Below are 20,046 nucleotides of genomic sequence, written 5' to 3'. Positions count from 1 at the left end.
CAATGAAATACATTACAGATGTTTAGCTGGCAGTTGTATTAAAATATGTAACTTATAATACAGTTAGTGCAATAAAATAACTACGAGGAAATTGAGAACAGCAAAAAGTGCATTAGCTTTAAATAAGCCAAGCCATTTTAAGTGCTGGTGCATTAGCTGTTGCTAAATGCTACCTAGCCCACGTTTCCTGTGTCAGCATGGTATTATTTCATCAAACCAACCATATAATCAGATAAGAACGGTGACGTACGGAAATAAGGAGAAGTCATGGTTGCTGCATGCCAGCAACGATTGATTATATGCTTTATTAAATGCAAAAGTTAATTGCATATTAGCCAAGGTATACCTATTGTATAACTGGATTTTTATTGACAACGTTCTATTCTATACATTATTATGTCTGACTCTGACCAAACCTATATTTTGAAGAACCATGTTTCCCCGTTAGCATTGGCATCCGTTTTAAATAATGATGGGCAATGGTAAATATTTTGCTGACATTGCTGCAAGTAGGCCCTATAACCATTAAAAACCATCCCAACTCCTAGAAGTTATATTGCTTCTCAAAAATTTAGATTTTTAAATGTGAAGCAGCATCATAAAGCTGGAGTAAAACGGTAAAAGTTCATTTCAATTAATTCGAATTTTCTGAATTTCCCCATTGTGGCGACATATTTATATTGTGACTTTATGTCCATAACACAAAGTCATTGGGTTTCCAGAGTTTGACAACTTTCTCTGAAACAGTTTGATTAGGTTTTATCTATACAAAGTGTATTATGTTCTGGATAATTCAAAACCTTGAGTGAAGAAGAAGGGCTGGCAAAGAAACCTGATTTAATCTCTGAATAATAGAAACATTGGCAAGAAAAATCGTAACTTAAGGCTTTTTCTGCAGCTTTTGTATTCATGTAAAGGGAATCAGCAGCAGCTTTACATTTTACTTTAGAAATGTAATACTTTACGATGTACCTTTTTTTTGAACTCCTGGCTTAAGAATAATTAATTCAATAGTTAGATTTATTGTCTAAAAATGCAGAAAATGTAAGGAATGCAGTATATTACCATTAGCAAATATTTGTTTATGGGAATTGTTGCACAAACAGTCATTTGTCAGTCATGGGACAACATCTTTACATGTTGGATTCATTTCAATTTGGATAATTCATGAAAAATCAATCAATCGATTGCAAAGTACTTAATGATAGAATAAAATCCATACACATTTATGTAAGCACAAGTTGAATTGAGCAACAAAAGTTCTTGTCGCCACAGGAACACAGCATCTGAGGCACAAGAACGAAACGTCTTCCAAACCACTGGGACATTCTGAAGACTCAGGCCCAGGGTGAAGACATGGTGAAGCTCTCGGTGCAATCTTTTCTGGCCCAAACAGTCTGGAAGCCATCACATACATTGTTGTAGATAGAAATGATGTTGATGGAAATGTTGCCCGAAAGTGTCTGGAAGCCACCTATGGAAACGTTGTCAAATATATCCTGGTGCAGCCATGTTTCCATAAAGCACTTTAAATCGTCTGACTCATAACTCATGTCGTTTGCTCGTTCATTCTATAAGCCAGTGTTCTTACGTTGCCCATGATGAGAGGGGGTAGACACACCAAACATCGCATTTTCTCCATAAATCTGGAGCCATCTCTCCTCCTTAGTCTATTTGGTTTACCCATCCTCTGTGTTACTCTTCAGATTTAAGTCGGAATAGCCATTGTTGCAACCACCATGCTTACCCACATCAATTGTACGTGCACTACCATTAGCAATATAACTAGTGTGTTTTATTAATAATGAAATTATTATTTAAGGGCTAGCTTTAAGTTCAATATTATCCTTTTTGACTGTCTATTCTGTTTAGATTCCTGAAAACTTGATGTTTTAAACATTTTAAAGTAGGCAGACTTTATGGAACTGTAAATGTTGTTCTGGTCCGAAATATGTTTGATTTCTCATCATTATATAAAATGTAGTATCTTGACATTATGTTAATGTTATTAATCCTTTCACCTTCAGCATCACTTACATCTGTTGTCATGTCTGATCATCTTTTTCCTGTGAGTTATTGTAGTTAAAATATTGCTCATATTTCATGATGCTTTTCTCTGCACAATACTGTCATTGTTACTCATTAATTAACTGTATTCACACTCTGGCCTACACTGCACAATGTATTGGCAATGCATCAGTGGTAACACTTTATAATGAGGCTAGGAAACACAGACTCATTATGATTTAATGCATGAATTAAATTAGCATATTTTTATTTTATTTTTATTTAAATTGTCTTTAATGCAGACGTTTCATCAGTTGAGGCAAAGGAGACACTTTAGACACGAAGAATCACTGGTGACTCAGATGAAAAATAACATTTCAGATTGAATCCACTATTTTTGTGTCATTAGCCTTTGTCATGTTCTGATGGTGTGCAATCCTCAAAACCACTGTGGTGTAATGGACCGTCCACAGCAACCAATCAGCATGGGCGGATTCATTTACCCATGCTAGGGATTTTGGTTTGATGCATCTATGCCTGATAACAAATGCAACTTGCCATCTGTGGTGGAATTTAAACTCTAAATAAACCCTAGAAATCTCTTAACATGAAATTAATGTCAGATATTTCAGCAAGGCTCACATGACACTATCAGCCTTATACATTATTCCATTTAGTGAACGCTTCACACAATTTCCAAGAAAATACTCAAAGGCTCACCTGTAACATTGTTACATGTAATTACAATTTCCACTATAATCAGAATCTGAAATGATTTGTTTGTCACGAGCGGGGAATTTTAAGGCATTACAGAAGCAAATGTACAGTACAGACAAATGGAAAAAGAGTAGACTTATATAATATATTATGAAGGGCCGTGTGGGCCAACATTCAAACTCACCTCGCACACACACTACTGAAAACATCTGGCCTTGCACAAACACTACTGAAATACTCTCACATTCACAACTGAACACCTCACACACACACAACTGAAAATTAAACCTTGCACACATACTACTAAAAATGTACCTCACACACACGCAACTGGAAATTAACCTCACACACACACACAACTGAAAATGTACCTCACACACACACTATTGAAATCCTCTCACATTCACTACTGAACACCTCGCAGCTCGCACACACAGTACTGAAAACATTTTACTGAAAGGTTCTCAGTAGGGAATGTGCATGTGTTTCAACACGTTCTCACTCTCAACCCGTCACATGTTGACGGACGGTCAGGGCCCCTCCCCGTCACTCCATTACGGACAGGGTGCCCCTTGAGAGTCAGTTTTCAACGGGCAGGGCGTCCCATAGACCTTCATAGAACTCCCATAGCGTTGATAATAGACGCCATGAGAACGCTCCCCGACGGTCGGTTGTTATTGTCAATATTAATATAATAATTATTTATTTTTTAATAGTCACACTCGATTTCGCCGATGTTCTTGTTGCCCCAGCTGGTCGACACCTCTTTTAGCAGAAACAAAGGCTACATTAATGTATTAAATCGATGTTAATCCATGTGTGTGGTTGTGGAATTAATGGACGTGCCGTTGTCCGTTACAAACTCTTCAACTACAACCCTAATTATATTTTAAAACATTTTAGAAGGCCTCACGAAATACTTCAATGTACATTTCAATTTAAATGTGAAGGGATGTGTGTAATGTGGTGATTGACATTATTCACCCACGGATCTATGGGTTGGGGTATTGTTCCGCACGGACATTTTAGTTAACCGGACTTCCTGTTGATGTGAAATCCGCAAACATTTTTTAAAAATAAAATAATACTTTATTCCGAGTTTGCTTGCTTTTCTCTTTGGAGGTCATCACATAACGGCATTGTAATACACGGTTCGGCTGCATTAAATATTACATATCTGCCGTAGTTCGCTATTTATAGAGCCCTGCTGAGAAGACTTCTAGACAAATAGGAACAACTGCCACCAAAACAGAATATGTGACGTGGATCATAAATATATCAACAATTAAACAAAATCTTCAATTTCTCTTCACACAATATAAGTCTCCTTGCAGTATCAATACTAATTCAGCTGACTTTTATATTTGATCCAATCGGTATATTGGTATATTTACACCATAACGGCGCACAGCTGATAGAAAGGGACACCTGGTGGTTAAAGCACGTTATTGAAATGTATTATTTGTATTATTAGATATTAATAGGAGACACAGACAGACAAACTAATAAGGCTTTATTTAAACATTAAAGAATACTTTAGGTTAAGGTCTTAATTTGAATAAGAAAAAAGCTTTGGGGGTATAAATATTAAGCCTGACAAAGTACTAATATATTGCTTTCCTGCAATGTTAACTACTGTATGTTTAAGCACTTATTTTAACTGATATTATACGTATTATACTCTTATAAGATGTATGTAGATATTATAAGAAATGTGCAGAATACAACAGTTTAATGGTGGAGGTATACACACATATTGATAGATGTCTTGTAATGCACTGTTGAGGAACCTGCGACACAAGTTTTTCATCTCCGACCTTGTCAGGTGTTGAACATTCAATAAATAAAGAACACAGAATTATTCAATATAAAACACAGAATTTGTGTGAATATACTAAATGATTTACAAATAAACACCACTGCATATTTACAACTGTTACACATGCTGATGTAACGCAAATGTTTCCAGCTTGGGATCAATAAAGTATATCTTATTTTAAGATGATCGATGGATACTGCCATATGTGCCTCTGAACCTTGACAAGTGCATGTTTCAGGCTCATCAATTAACAACAGGAGGGGTCACAGACATAAGACCAGCTGTTAAATAAAGCTCTTCTGACCTTAGCTGGCATGTGGGTATATATTAATGCTGCCCATTATGGGCACAAGCAATTTTCACCCATTTATTAATTATATGTTTTAAATGTGAGTGTTTCCTATCCCCTAAACCTCCAGGGATGTACACAGTTTAATACTGGCAACTTCTTATTATGGGAAATACGAAAACGTCTTTTAAAACTACAATTCCCAGCAGAGACGTGCCATAGATAGAGAACATGTTGCAAAACACACAATAGCCAGCATGTGTAGTTCTGGGGACGGCGTGGGGGAGGGGGGGACAGGGTGGACCCGTTCAAATCCAATTTTGGACAGTCTGCCGTGGTTCCATCCCATTTCAAAGTGTTGTTCGACGCTCGGCGTAACCCTCGGTGCACACTCTCCAATCACAGAGCTTGAGGACTATCACAGGGTTTATCAAGCGAAGCGGAGAGAATACTGACTTCCGGGTGTCAAATTCTCTAAAGCAGGGGTGGGCAAACTTTTTGGCTCGGGGGCCACTATGAGTTTTAAATTTGACAGACGGGCCGGGCCAGCAGATCGGTAACAAAATATTTAGCAGTCCACTCCTCATTATACACTCGGCACTCAATGTTGACTTTTCTTTTCTTTGTTCCACTCATTGTTACAGATGCAGGTTCAAAGGTGAATTATTGCGTTATTGCGTCATCGTTTGCGTCATGACGTAACCGTTTACGTGCCTTCTTATGACCCACACGGCATTTTACGTTGCTGATTTTCTCCGCAACGACGCTCACAACCAGAGATGGGGTCGTTACTAAAAAAAAGTTATATATTACATATTACATATTACTTTAAAAAAAAGTAATATATTACACTACTTTGTTACTCTCTACATAAAGTAACTCGTTACTTTACTCGCAGGGCCGACCCGCCCCTCCCTACAGGCAGATCACGCAGACTGCGGTGCACCTACAGTGTGCGCGCCACAGTTTTGCCTCTGCGAGACTCCACTTGCACCCCCAATTACTATTGCATTAAGGAAGACATAACACAAGTCTTTCTTTTTATATGCTCTCAAATAGGCTACCAGCCACACAACAAGCTAACAGTCTGTGAAACGTCAAGACACTAATTAATGAAACCAGTTCAAGACGCATTATTCTTATCATTCTTTATGAGCGCATAACGGTAAGGTATCTAATTACTTATTTATTTAGTATTCCATAACTTAGTAACAGAGATGGTCAAACTAAAGTGGTAGAGACATGGCAGAATTCCTACAATGAAGCGGGACATTGACTGTTCACCCGTGAGAGGGCGATCAACAAAAGAGAGCGAGCTGCCCCGTTGAGGGAGTTTACAGATGAAAAGACTCAGCCATGTTTATGCAGCACTGCACGTGGAGATGTGGTCTCGCAAGTCGCGCAGATTACATAGGCCTACATGTAAATAAACCTGCGGCGGAAACCCCTCTTGTCTGTCAGTGAGTGTGATTATTTTATAAAAGTAACGAAGTAACGCGTGTCGGGGCAATGTTAGTAACTGTAGTGTGATTACTAAATTATAAAAGTAACGCGTTACACTACTCCGTTACCAACACAAGTAATATTATTACAGTAACGCGTTACACCCAACTCTGCTCACAACAACATCAATAGAGGACTGCGTCGGGTAGTTTTTAATGGTAACACTTTACAATAAGGTACACAAAATGTGCTTAGTTACTGCTTAGTTACTGAGGAACTACTAGATAGTTAATGGTTAGTTAATGAGTAGTTCCTCAGTGACTGCGATTGAGGAACTGATGGTTAGTTACTGGTAAACAGACTGGGGGGTACTGTATTAACGAATCATTCGTTAATGGTTAGTTAATGAGTAGTTCCTCAGTGAACTTATGGTTAGTTACTGGTAAACAGACTGGGGGGTACTGTATTAACGAATCATTCGTTAATGGTTACTTAATGAGGAGTTCCTGAGTGAACTAATGCTTAGTTACTGGTAAACAGACTGGGGTACTGTATTAATGAATCATTCGTTAATGGTTACTTTATGAGGAGTTCCTGGGAGACTTTGATTGAAGCAATGGTCCGCTGCAGCAGGGCACATTTAAACCTGCCATCTTCGGCTGGCTTGGGTCCCACCCTGGATCAACTGGTGGAGGTGGATCCAATTTACCTTACCATTACTTAGGCCGTTTGGGTACGGTAAACTCAAGGAACGCAAACAAAAACAGTAGTTACCCATTACCTAATGATTACCTTACCGTTACTAAAACAGTAGTTACCCATTAAGTAATGCTTACTTTACCATTCGTTAAGCAGTGTGTGTCCCCTCAAGTAAAGTAATGCATGAAAAACAGTAGTTACCCATTACCTAATGATTACCTTACCGTTACTAAAACAGTAGTTACCCATTAAGTAATGCTTACTTAACCATTCGTTAAGCATTGTGTGTCCCCTCAAGTAAAGTAATGCATCAAAAACAGTAGTTACCCATTACCTAATGCCTACTTAACCATTCGTTAAGCATTGTGTGTCCCCTCAAGTAAAGTAATGCATCAAAAACAGTAGTTACCCATTACCTAATGCCTACTTAACCATTCGTTAAGCATTGTGTGTGTCCTCAAGTAAAGTAATGCATCAAAAACAGTAGTTACCCATTACCTAATGCCTACTTAACCATTCGTTAAGCATTGTGTGTCCCCTCAAGTAAAGTAATGCATCAAAAACAGTAGTTACCCATTACCTAATGCCTACTTAACCATTCGTTAAGCATTGTGTGTCCCCTCAAGTAAAGTAATGCATCAAAGACAGTAGTTACCCATTACCTAATGCCTACTTAACCATTCGTTAAGCATTGTGTGTCCCCTCAAGTAAGTAATGCATCAAAAAACAGTAGTACCCATTACCCTATGCCTACTTAAACCATTCGTTGAGCAGTGTGTGTCCCCTCAAGTAAAGTATGCATCAAAAACAGTAGTTACCCATTACCTAATGATTACTTTACCATTCGTTAAGCAGTAAACAAATAAACAAACCCTGTGCACTCAATTACATTTTTTTTATTTAAACAACAATCCAAAGGACACTAATAATGAAAACAAGGTTGCATCAGAACTTGCAAAAGTGGCGTATGTCATGCAGCAATCTGCCTAAGGGACCATCTTTGTGTTCATTTGCCAGCCAATGTGTCCACTCGATGAAAGCAAGATGACTCTTCAGAGTCTTCACTGTGCGGTTTCCTCGCAGTCTCCAGACCTGTGACTTGTACGTTGACCAAGCCCGCTCAATGTTTTGGGTGTGGGCTCCTGTGTCTGGGTTCACAAATGACCGGCTGTGGTTCACAGAGAAATGGACAAAGCCACTTTCTGCGATTGCAGTGGTGTATGCCCTCCACATGTCCGTTATCACCGTGGTCCCTTGGCGAACGTATTTTGTGACCAGAGGAATTAAGTGGCGCCGTGATCTTTGTTTCATCACCAGCCTCAGGATAGGTCTTCTCCTTTTCCTCTGATGCCCAGCATTCCAAAGACCCATTTTCTCCTCCTCCACGTAGGACCGAATCTTTCCCTACCATACTGTAATAAAGCAGTGAAAAAGGACAACACAGTTATATAAAAATAAACATCAGGAATTTCAATTGATAAACAAAGTGAAATGTGTTTATTTGCTTTATTTTACAATTTAAAAATATTCACTCCCTTTCTCAAAAAAGAAGAGAATTTTTTTAAATGTAGTGGTACAACAGAAAAGGCTGTTTAATTTTATTAAGTTAAAGTTTGCTTATTTTGCTGCAAGAAACATGAAAATGTAAGATAGAGATTGTAATTAGATGATATATAAATAAGATTAATGCACTTTTAAAATGTTAGTAATAAAAAGTAAGAATAAGGATTATTTCCTTAAAGGTGGGGTAGGTAAGTTTGAGAAACCGGCTCGAGATCGCTAGAATTTGAAAATACACAACCGGAGAAAATCTGCCACTTCCTTACAGAGCCCCTCCTCCAACACACACGAACGCGCACATGACCAATGAGGGCACGAGATAAGTTTGTGCCCCGATGGAAGGCTGACAGGCAGGTAGGCCATCCAGGGCTAAACGGATTGGTTGTACTTTTTACAGTATTACGGCTTTCTACAGAGACATTTTTTTTAAATTTATTGTCAAAGCACTTAAGATATTCATTGCTATCGGGATGTTAAGAGCATTCCATGGAATATAACAAAAAGTGTATCTCGATGCCGGTTTCTGAAACTTACCTACCCCATCTTTAATGATCTGATTGGATGAGATAATTCTTAGCTTCTAAATTCTTTTTTTTCTGTTATTGACTGTGTATACACTGTGGAGCTGGCTCTCTCTAATGTATACTTTGTCTCGCCAGTCACAAGGGTGTGAATGACACAATTATAAAATTACATTACTTTGCTCATTCATTGTTAATCTCTGACCTTAAAATATATGTTGTTATTTCACCTTGAAAAACAAAGGTTTTAGTTTTAGTGAGGCCAAAGGCTAAGGCTCTGTAGTTTATACACACCTTCCTTTTGTGGTAGAAGTTGCTTTCGTCCAGCATGACACATTTGTTTGGTCCTCCAAGTCTCTGCTTTCTCCTCCTTTCTCTCCTCTTGATTGCACTCTTGCAGACCTTCCTCAACTTCAGGCACATTTTTGACAGCGTGCGACTGCTTCCTGCCACGCCATCCTGCAGCAAGTCAATTTGCCTTAGCTGCAGTCCCTGGGAAAATCTGTTAAAGATCAATATAGAATTACTAAATATGAACAAAAGCATATGAAGAAGAACGCATTCAGCACCAGTGGCTAATGTATAATTATAATTCACATTAGACATTTGTTATTACTCAAGATGAAACAGAATATTTCAATGTTGCTAATTAATTTGATCTATCAAGTTTCCCTGTATCAGAGCATCTACACATGTATTTTTAAGCTATTAGAATAATTACACATTGTAACGTTCTGAACCCATTTTTGGTTGAGGAACATTTTGAATGCAGGAATTTTACTGTAACAGAGTATTCGTACACTCTGGTACTTCTACTTTTACTCTAATACAAGATCTGAGTACTTATAGTCAAGTGCAATATCTGAGTACTTCTGTTTTACTCAAGTACAATATCTGAGTATTTCTACTTTTACTCAAGTACAAGATCTATTCTGTTTATAGCCTATGAGAAAAACTATTAGAAAACGAAAGCTAAAGCTAATGTTAGCAGATAGTGACAATGTATGCTAGTTAGCTAGCTCAACGATTCTTTAAATAATATTGCGACAGAAACATTTTTCTGTTCACATCACGCTCTGCCGCTCCAACAGGGAGCTCTGCTCTGAACACCCGAACGGCAAGGCGATACGGGTCCGTTCTTATTGTGCATCCATGGGTAAAGGTAAAACCTTTATATATACAGTCTATGGTTAAGGGTAAAACGCATGTAGTACAGAACACGTAACATGAAGGTGCCGGGCGGCGCGGTCCCGTGGGTTGGATGCGCGTTCATAATGCCGAGGGAAATAACTCTCGAATGTTCTCCTCAGAGTCCGGCGCACTTCCTGGGGGCTTGGTGTGAAAGCGGCGCCATTGTGCCCCGCCACACCTCCAAGCAGCCTGCATTGTGAATTGCCAAATAACTAGCGCTTGGTCCGCTAGCTCAATGCTAACATATAATGGATAACGTCATTGACGCACTAACTGAAATTAGCATTTAGATATCGGTAATGTTAAACAACAGTCAACATGCTTAAAATAAACGTAATACTTACAGGCTTTCATTTGCTGTGCTTTGAGGAAATGACTGATATTATTGATGAATTAATATTACCTGTAAATGTATTTCATCCAGCTGAACAAGGACAATTTGCTCCTCTGAAACAGGGACAAAGACCTCACTGATTTCTTCGTCGTTTTCCCTCGGTGTTTTTTTACGTCGGCACTTCCTACAAAAGACAAATCGTAAATTCCTAGTCCTTTTTTCCTGATAAAGAACTTGTCTTTGTAACATTACATATCAGTAAACAGAGGAAGTCATCATTAAAACCCGTGCTAAAAATGTACGACTTAGCCTACCACTGCAGTCCGTCGACGTTTGAGTGTTTCTCCAGTTTCATCCTCTTTTTGCAGAGTTTGCATTTCATTTTTCCTTGAAGGAATTCCTTTTTCATTAGCCATTCAATTAATTTTTTCTTTTTTTTTAAAAGTCTGTCTTCTTTCAATAGTACTGAGTACTTTGGTGTGCAGTGTCATCATGATAACCTATAACCTGACTGCGGCGTTACTGCGGCCCCGGCCCGTCCACAAAACCTAACACCCAGCGTAGTTCAAGATGTGCTGCCGCTGGGCCAGACCGGAAGTGGAACTCCGCTGAGCGCACTAGCGCCCTAGCACCCTGATCCTCATTTCTTGTTCACACGATTCAAACCAATAGTTTTGATGTTTTGAATCAGGTATTTCATCTTCCTTGTTCAATTGACAAAGCACAGCTTCTTTATATTCACTGATATACAATTAAAATATTAAAACCGTAATAAAGTGTTAATACGCTGCAAATCGGGATCCGGCTGGAGCACTATGCAAGACACGCCCCTTCATAGCATTCAAGTGCTACGATTGGCCATGAGCCTGTCACGTGCATCTCGGCTAGTGATACAACTCAACCTCTCCATCTTATATGTACACTACAGTCTATGCTCTAGTCTACACGCTTAGAACTGAAAATGGACTCGAGGAGAAGCAAGCGAAAGAGGGCCCCCTAAGCGTTTAGTGTCAGAATGTAAGTATGAATTGACATTTATTTTTGTCATTTCAGAAATCAGTAACACTGCATCGCGAAATCATCTCAATTGACATATGTTATTACACTTTTTGTTCTGTGCTATCTGATTTGAGGTTGCTAGCTAAACCACGAGGACCCACGTGTTACATAATAATAATAATAATAATAATACATTACATTTATAAAGCCCCTTGCTGGAGCTCAAAGCGCTTACATGACATTTAAATGTTTTGTAAAGTTCCTTATACACAGGGGTGCACATAACTTTTTTGCCCTGGTTCTCAAAGGAGCACCTGGAGATGTTGCTTGGTGCTCATCCTTAAAATGAAATAAACCGTAACTTTTGAGGGGGTCTTGACTTTATTTACCAGACACACGGCACTGAACACACATGCAGAGGTGAACACAGAACACACATGCAGAGGTGAACACAAGACAACATTAGCACGACCAGTAATCCTACAAGCTGTCATCACTACCCTCCTGACTGTTCTCCTCACTGTCTTCCTCTCTGTCAGACATGGTAGCTGATGATGTAGGCCTACTTCTTTCTCTCTGGTTGAGTCTGTTATTAGCTGCTTGCATCCACAAGTCAACAGCTGGTTTTGGGTTGAAAGTCTCTGTTGTCATCTTAGACAAGTGGATGTAATCAAATAAGTATGTGAACATAACCAATAACCTACCATAGCCAATAATAAATGAATGTAACTTATTTTATTTGTGTTGTTCATTCATATCTTATTTTACCTTAACATTTATTTATTTATGCATTTTTTTTTATCTCTCCAGTTTTAAAGGATATTTTTGGTTACTGTCTTATACATTGGAATGATTTGAAACCTGTTTATCCCAATAATTATAAAGGAGTGCCTTGGAAATATGTGTTTACATAAATTGTGACCAAACCGTTTGAACTTAGACTAAGAGTCCTTCACCTCACTGAGCTGTAGTATCTGCCTCTCAGTCTGACTGGAGAGGACTCTCCCTCCACATTATTGTAGAAACATCTTCTTCTTATATTCGTTAGAGCAGCTAGCACGGCACCAGATTCTAATAACAACAGCGCTGGTACCGGTGCACCCTCCCTCTCTCCCTCGCATTTTGGCTGTGAGCTGCGGGCGCCAGAATAAGCCAACATCCCCCATTTTCATCACTTACAGCGCCCATTGTACAGGGTAAATGAAACGTGTGAAAAGGGTGTTTGTTACATCAAGGCCGAAAATTAGGATGAGCCACCAACGGTCAAAATGTTTTTTCCCTCCCAGAACTGCCAGCGCAGCGCCTCCACAGATCTGGCGCCCTAGGCGAACATCTAGCCAGTGCTACGGGCCGACCCTGAGTTCATATCATGGTTCATATGCAACTCGCAAATATCTATCTACTTTTCTCTCTCTCTCTCTCTCGCTAGCTCTTCTCTCTCTCTCCGCTCGCTAGCTCTTCTCTCTCTCTCATTCTCTCTCTCTCTCTCTCTCTCTCTCTCTCTCTCTCTCTCTCTCTCTCTCTCTCTCCTCTCTCTCTCTCTCTCTTCCTCTCTCTCTGTGTGTGTGTACGCAAATGCGCTTTGTTTCAAATGACCCGGTGCTCTTTTTTTGGCGGAGGTGCGTCCTTAAGTGACACACCCTGAAAAGTCTGGTGGGTCATGTGCCGGGCTAAGACATGTGACAGAACTAGGTACATTTCAGAGGCTTGTTTTTGGTTGCTAAAGGTACAAATCAAGCCATTTAAGAATTAAAATGCTTACATAACATGTACTTTGTTACATTGAACCTGTTAACATTTCTTGATCAAATTGATATGAAACAAATTAGATAAATATCGCTGTGACACTGATGTCACATCGGGACATTAACCTTAAACTTTCACAGTAAATCTGGAGTAACACCTATGTCACAATTAGAAATATGAGTATGATCTGCTCAGTTAATTTAGGTGATCCAATTATATTTAGTTAATATATTCTTTATTCTTCAATTCAAAGAATGTTAAAACAAATTTAAATCAAAAAATCCTCCTCATTAATTAAGTTATAAATAAGAGTTACTTTACCATTAAAGTTCAATGTCACATTGTCAGAAATGTGGTCTATTTAGTCTAAATTATGTTCCCCTTAATTTCCCCAAAAGTAGAAATGGGTCTGGGTTGTTATGGGTTAAATTAGTTAAATCGTCAAATAAACTGAAATATCTCAATTACGAAGGTTTAACGTTTTATCTTAACTCTTAAATAAGTAAATGACATTAGGGCGCTAGAAACGAGAGTATTTTGATTTTAACACAGCATTGGGCGATATGTAATGAAATATAATTAAAAACAGTACATTCATACATTCATTCAAGAGTTGCTTTTCAGATATCCAATTTTGAAATAGTTCCAATGAAGTTATAATATAGCTGAAAAAAAAAAAAACATACTTCCATATAGTAATGCTCTCTACATCAACAACTCTTTCTGTGCTCCATAATCTTACAGCGGATAAATATTGGCTGGTCAGTCTGAGGAAGAGCCATGCAGCTCCCACACTGTGGCAAAGGAAATGGGTAAGTGTTTGCTTTCAAATGTTAAGCATACTTTAAGGATCCACTCAGTCTCAGATGGTGTACTAATAAGTAGTTGCTTAGCAGATAGCAGTAAAAAAAACAATATGTAAACGTATAGTGGATTAAAGATGTCACATGCACAAAGTGAAGCCCCTTGTTATCTCCTGTGTTGAGGAGATTCTTCCACTGTGCTTTGCCATACCTTTGTTGGTGGTAGAGGTCAGGGGGGCAGATAGTGGTTTGGACGACATCCATGTTTTTTTGGTCTAATTTGGCATTTTGGACCTTTACACAATTTCAAATATTCCCTATCGCTATATGTACCATTTTGTCAACACTATTTCTAATTTATGAACTTTCTGTCTCCCCTCTTAAAGCTGTAGTGCACTGCAGTGATGGGTCTGACTCGGATGCATTCACAGGACAGCAGTCTACTATTAAAGCATCAACTAAAGGTTAGGTTGTGTTGTGACATTGCATTACATTTACATTTTATCTACGGTTACTGTTTTTTGATTGTGTTATCTTTATATATATATATATATATAATATCGCACAATAACTAGAACAAGAAAATATTACATAACGAAAATGTAAACGCTTGTGCAAATGTACTAGAGCCCATTTTACTTCTGTGGTGAGTGAGTGCATATTAAAAGTTGAAGTCTTTTTTGCAATTACTTGTGAAGCCCCTGTCAGAATCAATGATCTTACAGTTGCCTTGAAGTGAATATAGTAATGTTTTGTAATGTATTATCATAGGTTTTGCAGTGTTTAAATGCAGTTGCAAGTCCCAATATAGAATTCAACAGTCTCTATTAAATGTGATCAATGACATGTCTGCAACTTCACGACAATACAGGCGGTCCTAGATCTATAATTTTGACATTTTATTGTACATTTTTTGAAAACGCTAAACAAAGGCTTGGAGCCTATACATACTATTTGTGTAATAACTACAGAAAAGATAATGTTGTTTTTTTTGCCGTTTTTGTCATTACAGATGTTTCTGCAGCTCCCACAGCCATAGCAGCTCTGAAGCGCAGAAACAGAGATAATAATGCCTTGAAAATAGGGCTAGATGCTTCAAAGGACAAATTATTAACTGTTGAAAGCGAAAGGGACTATCTGAGGATACAGCTGGCTGAGGGTAAGCAAATCAATAATGATTAAATAATTACTTATTGGCATCTGATAGCTTTTGAGATGACTAGTTGCATCAGCAATTCAGTCATTTCACTGCCAACATATCATGACAAGCATATAGGACGGACAGCACCAAATGGTGGGGTGGAACTTGACAGATCAGGCTCCAGCTCACTTCTCTCACTTATCAACCGACAGTAGAGGGTTGGATTGAGAGGGAAAGAACAGTCACTTGTTAAAATATGTTGAGTCCGTTTGTTCGGGGGAAACTTGGAACAGGCATATCACATGCCCCGTTTGAACTAGAGTCATGAAAATTATCTCACATATTCCATAAATCCTAAAGAACAAATTGTTTCACTTACCTAACATTTCAGGTCACGATATATTTCACTATTTCAAATGTAGTGAAAAACACTATATGAATTTCACCGATCTGCGTGAAACTCTGAACACACAATATAAGGTTTAAAGATTATTGTAAATGTTCTGACCCTTAGTGGTAACAATAGTTATCTTCTAATCCTCTTGTTTGTTTCAGCTTTGGCCCTTCTAAAAATGGCATCAGTTAAGGCACCAGTTACTTCTGAAGGTGACCAAATAGGGGCAGGCAACTCCTCTTCATCCTCCACCTCCTCCAATTCCTCCAGTTCCTCCTCCTCATCGTCAGACAGAGGGAAGAAGAGGAAGAGTAAGAAGAAGAAGAACAAGAAAAACAAATACGGCAAGAAAAAAAGAGGAAAAAAAGCGAAGAAGACAAAAGGAAAGACTGCAAAGAGAGGTACGTTGGCCACCTACACAGTGTCTGACTTGGGAAGTAAGGAGGTAGGACTACAGTGAATTATATGTGACAGACTGACCATTGATCATGTAGAAGGAACAGCTAGTGAACAGGGCTAACCTGCATTAGCAGGTGCTGTCAGACTGTTTGTGTTCATACTGAAAACACTAAACTGAAACGGATTTGCTCATGCACTTAAAGTACATTAAACTTAATTAGTGAGGGAGTGTCGCTACATGCCTTAGCGTGTTATCATCAAGGGGATCATTAAGGGAACGAATGCAGTCTGGTGTTGAAGTACAGTCGTACAATGTATTTTACAGCTCAATAAATACTTTTAGTATGCATTAAGTCTTTAATTTTAACAAATGTTCAAGTTACAATTGGGCGATGTGTACCCAACTGGACATAGACGATGTCCTCTGCGGCGGTGCTTGATCAGCTCCGGGACCACGGCTCAAACTAAACTCTGCGCTTCATTTACCAATGCTTTTTTGTTTATTTCTGCTGTAATACGTGTTACAATAATGGAGTCAGCTGTTTAACTATTATACATCAACCTGAGCTTATCCTCCCACTTTATGGCTGTTTAAAGTAATGTGAGTACCGCAGTTAACTGTTCCGAAACGGAAACTCTACCCGTTCTTGTGGGGCAGGGAGGGGAGGGCGCCTTATTAACTCATGATGTGATGATGGTCAGGTATCCAACGGCGATGGCTGTCATACATGGCTGATGCACGATGTCATTGTCCATCAGCCCAACCATAACTAGAGTAAAGTTTAGCCAGCCCTGCATCATCTTCTGGTTGTTTTTGTGTTTTTAAGTGGTTGGATTCAATAAAAGAGCTGAGCGCCCAAAAAATATGGTGGACACAAGAAAGACATGTTGCTGGATTCTTAAGATAACCACTTCTCTTGGTTGGTTATGAAGAAGGAGCATATCAATATATAAATATACACAAATATTTGTTTTGAAATTCAGTTCTGTTGTTAACCTGGTTCTTGAAAAAATATGTCCATAGCTACCGCAAGAATTGCTGCAGAGCATTCTTTTGGAGGTAGTTCTTGACGCTGGAGACATGGCATATTTGACGCTTTCTCTGGTTTGTTGGAAAGTAAGAAATACCGTCAGCCAGGACGCTTTCCGGAAAAAGGCACACTTTTTGTGGATATTGAGTAAGAAATATTGTATTTTACAAATTCAATTTCAATAAGCTTGCTAAATTAAACCTTAGGCTTATTGTTTTATACTTTCTTATTACAGGTGTGGACACAAATTGGTTTCACCATTCCGAGTCCTATCGCGAGGAAATGTCCATGTTTTGCATTTCGTCTTGTCAGTTTTGCAGAATGCAATTCAAAGATTGTTCAGGTTGGCATACAATGACATAGATAAATAAGTTCTGTATTTCTGCTTCAGATGCTTTCAGTGCTTACATAGATTGTTAGATAGATTATATTTCCTCAAAAATGTATCAGTGCACGTCACTCACAGTTAGCTTTAGACAATTAAGTGCTGTCACCATTTGTTTTTTTCAAAGTAACTTAAATTACAGATGGCTGCCACCTGTAATTGATTAGATCTAGAGTGAGTGAAAGTCCAGATTTTACTGAAGAAAAAGGAAATAATTTTGTATTCTCAAATTTAGCTGAAAAATAATAATTGCAGCTTCTTGCAATTTGGATATTGCACTTTCAACTTAAAAATATCAGGATGTCCCACTACATCATGTAAGCAGGAATATATGTGTAAAATGTACTTTTGACTCACATTAATATATTAAAGCAGCTTCCAAACAGACAATTATCTAGTGCTCCATGAGAGTATCAGTAGTAGTCTCACACAGTTAAAGACAAACTCTAAATTAATATATTTATAATTGTAATGTAATTGTGTGGTGGTTGCCGTCATTTCATGCAACAGTTGCACTCCATAGCCAGCTGCTGTTGTCACAGTATGCCGTTTATCCATAGCTAAATATTTTGCCGTGTTGACACTTTTTTGGTCTGTCTGCTAAGTGTGGCTGAGCTGAAGTCCCAGTTATTGTCACAGTATGCCACTGATCAAGTTAGCAACCACCTTTTTTAAATGAGATGTAAAAGTTATATAATTAAACATTTTGTTATTCACTGACATTTAATCATTATAGAACAATATTTAAAAAGTATCTCTATTTTAAACTAAAACTTTAAGGGTGCGTTCACACCTGCCTTGTATAGTCCGGTTGAATCGAACCCTGGTGCGTTTGGCCGCTTGGTGCGGTTCATTTGGGTCGGTGTGAACGCAGTCCGAGACCTCTTAAGTGAACTAAACAACCGGACTCTGGTCCGCTAAAATAGGTGGTCTCGGAAAGCTTTCTTGCGAACTCTGGAGCGGTTCATTGCTGGTGTGAACGCAATCCGCACCAAAACATAGCGTAGTATTTGCGCGTCATTTCTTGTTGTGGAGGAGAGGATTGCAAATGGTGGGAAAATGAGCGGCAGGGACAAACGTGGAGCTATGAGGAACAGAGATGCCTTCTGGATATCTGGGCAGAGGAGAACATTTCTCAACTGCTGGAGAAGGTTCTTAAAAACGCGGAGGTGTTCAAAATCTTTAGCGACAGACTGAAGCAACTAGGATTTAACCGGAGTGTTGAACAGTGTCGTATAAAGGTGAAGAAACTACGACAACAATACATAAAAGTGCGCGACGCGCTGCAGAAGAGCGGCAGCTCCCCAAGTATCAAAGAGACATTTATTTGGTATGAGGATCTCGACAGTATCTTAAACACAAGACCCATAGTGAGCCCCGTAGATGTGGTCGAGTCCTATGCGGAGGAAGAGGTGGATAAGTCGCCTGATGAGGGGAGCCTGAGCTCCACTGCCGATGCCGGGGCTGCTAAGGCGGATACTAGCCGCAGTTACGCCGCGGATGCCGAGGACTCTGATAACAATGGTACGTTCACTGTAAACTTATTTATGCTGCCGGTGTACATGCCTTGTTATCTGTCCTTTTGACTTGGGGGATGAGCTATAAAACCACTGCAACCACTATAAACCACTATAAAAAAAACACATATTAATAAGCAAGCAACCTATAAAGCTGCTTATGAAATAATTACTAGAAAAGTGTGTGAAGTGTAATTATGAAATCCTATGAACATTACCTAGGCCTTGTAGAGTATTATCATCTGATATTTAAGAAGTGTGTTACATTTGAAATGGCAGAAAGTCTTGTTGCAAATTCCAGATAGATATTAAGAGAGGTCCCTTGGGTTTCTCTGGTGGTTATCAATAGTAGCAGTTAAGTGAATACTGTTCAAACAATACCTGTGTTTGTGTTTTATATTGATTTCTCTGTTTTATCCTTTCATAAATGTAAGGACTAAAAATGGCTATAAACATTCTGGGCTGGTTGGAGTAAACAGGGTTTTATTGCTCTGTGGGGGAGGTGTACGTATGCAGGCCTTGAGACCTTTTGTTGGAAAGTGAGCCTGTTTGGTTTTCTGCTGGCCAGCGTTGCGTCTCCCAATGAGATGACCTGAAAAGATGACCAGCTGACCTAACCCCTAACCCCTCCTTCTTATTCTGGTATATCTCCTGGAGATCCCTGACGTTCGGTCTCTCTTCACATGCTGCCAGGACCGGAAGGATCTCCGCAGCACGCGAACCAGGGCAGGAGTGGGCCGGCATACTCCTTAAACATTACAATATAATTGTAATATATTATGTTGTATTGTAATGATTGTATTGCATTGTCATATTACCATTAAAGTAGATTATTGTTTAACGGTTACTTGGTAGCTCTGGATTCCTTCCTGTATTATAACCAGCTTGATAGGGACACGCGGAGATTTGAAAAGCGGACCAGATATCCTTTAAATCTCTAACAAGTGGTGACCCTCGACGTGCCAGATATAACGAAGCTGAGGAAGAATCCAGACGACCAGAATGGGTCGGGAATAAACGCTTTCAAACATCTCAGACAATCGGCAGGGCC

The 20,046-nt window shown here is 38.9% G+C and overlaps 1 protein-coding gene and 1 long non-coding RNA gene across 2 annotated transcripts; one reads left to right on the top strand and one right to left on the bottom strand.

The window, feature by feature from the left end:
• Positions 1 to 7,873: 7,873 nt before the first annotated feature.
• LOC117557977 lies at positions 7,874 to 11,338 on the bottom strand. The gene is made up of 4 exons (XR_004570772.1): positions 10,895 to 11,338; positions 10,650 to 10,764; positions 9,350 to 9,557; positions 7,874 to 8,386 (listed from the first exon to the last, which is right to left on the bottom strand). It is a non-coding gene; the product is annotated as an uncharacterized LOC117557977 (long non-coding RNA).
• Positions 11,339 to 14,086: 2,748 nt separating this feature from the next.
• LOC117557975 (ADP-ribosylation factor-like protein 6-interacting protein 4) lies at positions 14,087 to 16,123 on the top strand. Its single transcript, XM_034233927.1, has 4 exons — positions 14,087 to 14,137; positions 14,515 to 14,592; positions 15,141 to 15,287; positions 15,825 to 16,123. The coding sequence occupies exons 1-4, from the start codon at positions 14,134 to 14,136 to the stop codon at positions 16,121 to 16,123; spliced, it is 528 nt and encodes a 175-aa protein (XP_034089818.1). The 5' UTR covers positions 14,087 to 14,133.
• Positions 16,124 to 20,046: the final 3,923 nt, after the last annotated feature.

This window comes from Gymnodraco acuticeps, unplaced genomic scaffold (genome assembly GCF_902827175.1).
Source record: "Gymnodraco acuticeps unplaced genomic scaffold, fGymAcu1.1, whole genome shotgun sequence".
In the NCBI taxonomy this organism is placed as follows: domain Eukaryota; kingdom Metazoa; phylum Chordata; class Actinopteri; order Perciformes; family Bathydraconidae; genus Gymnodraco; species Gymnodraco acuticeps.
This window is presented reverse-complemented; position numbering and strand designations above follow the sequence as displayed.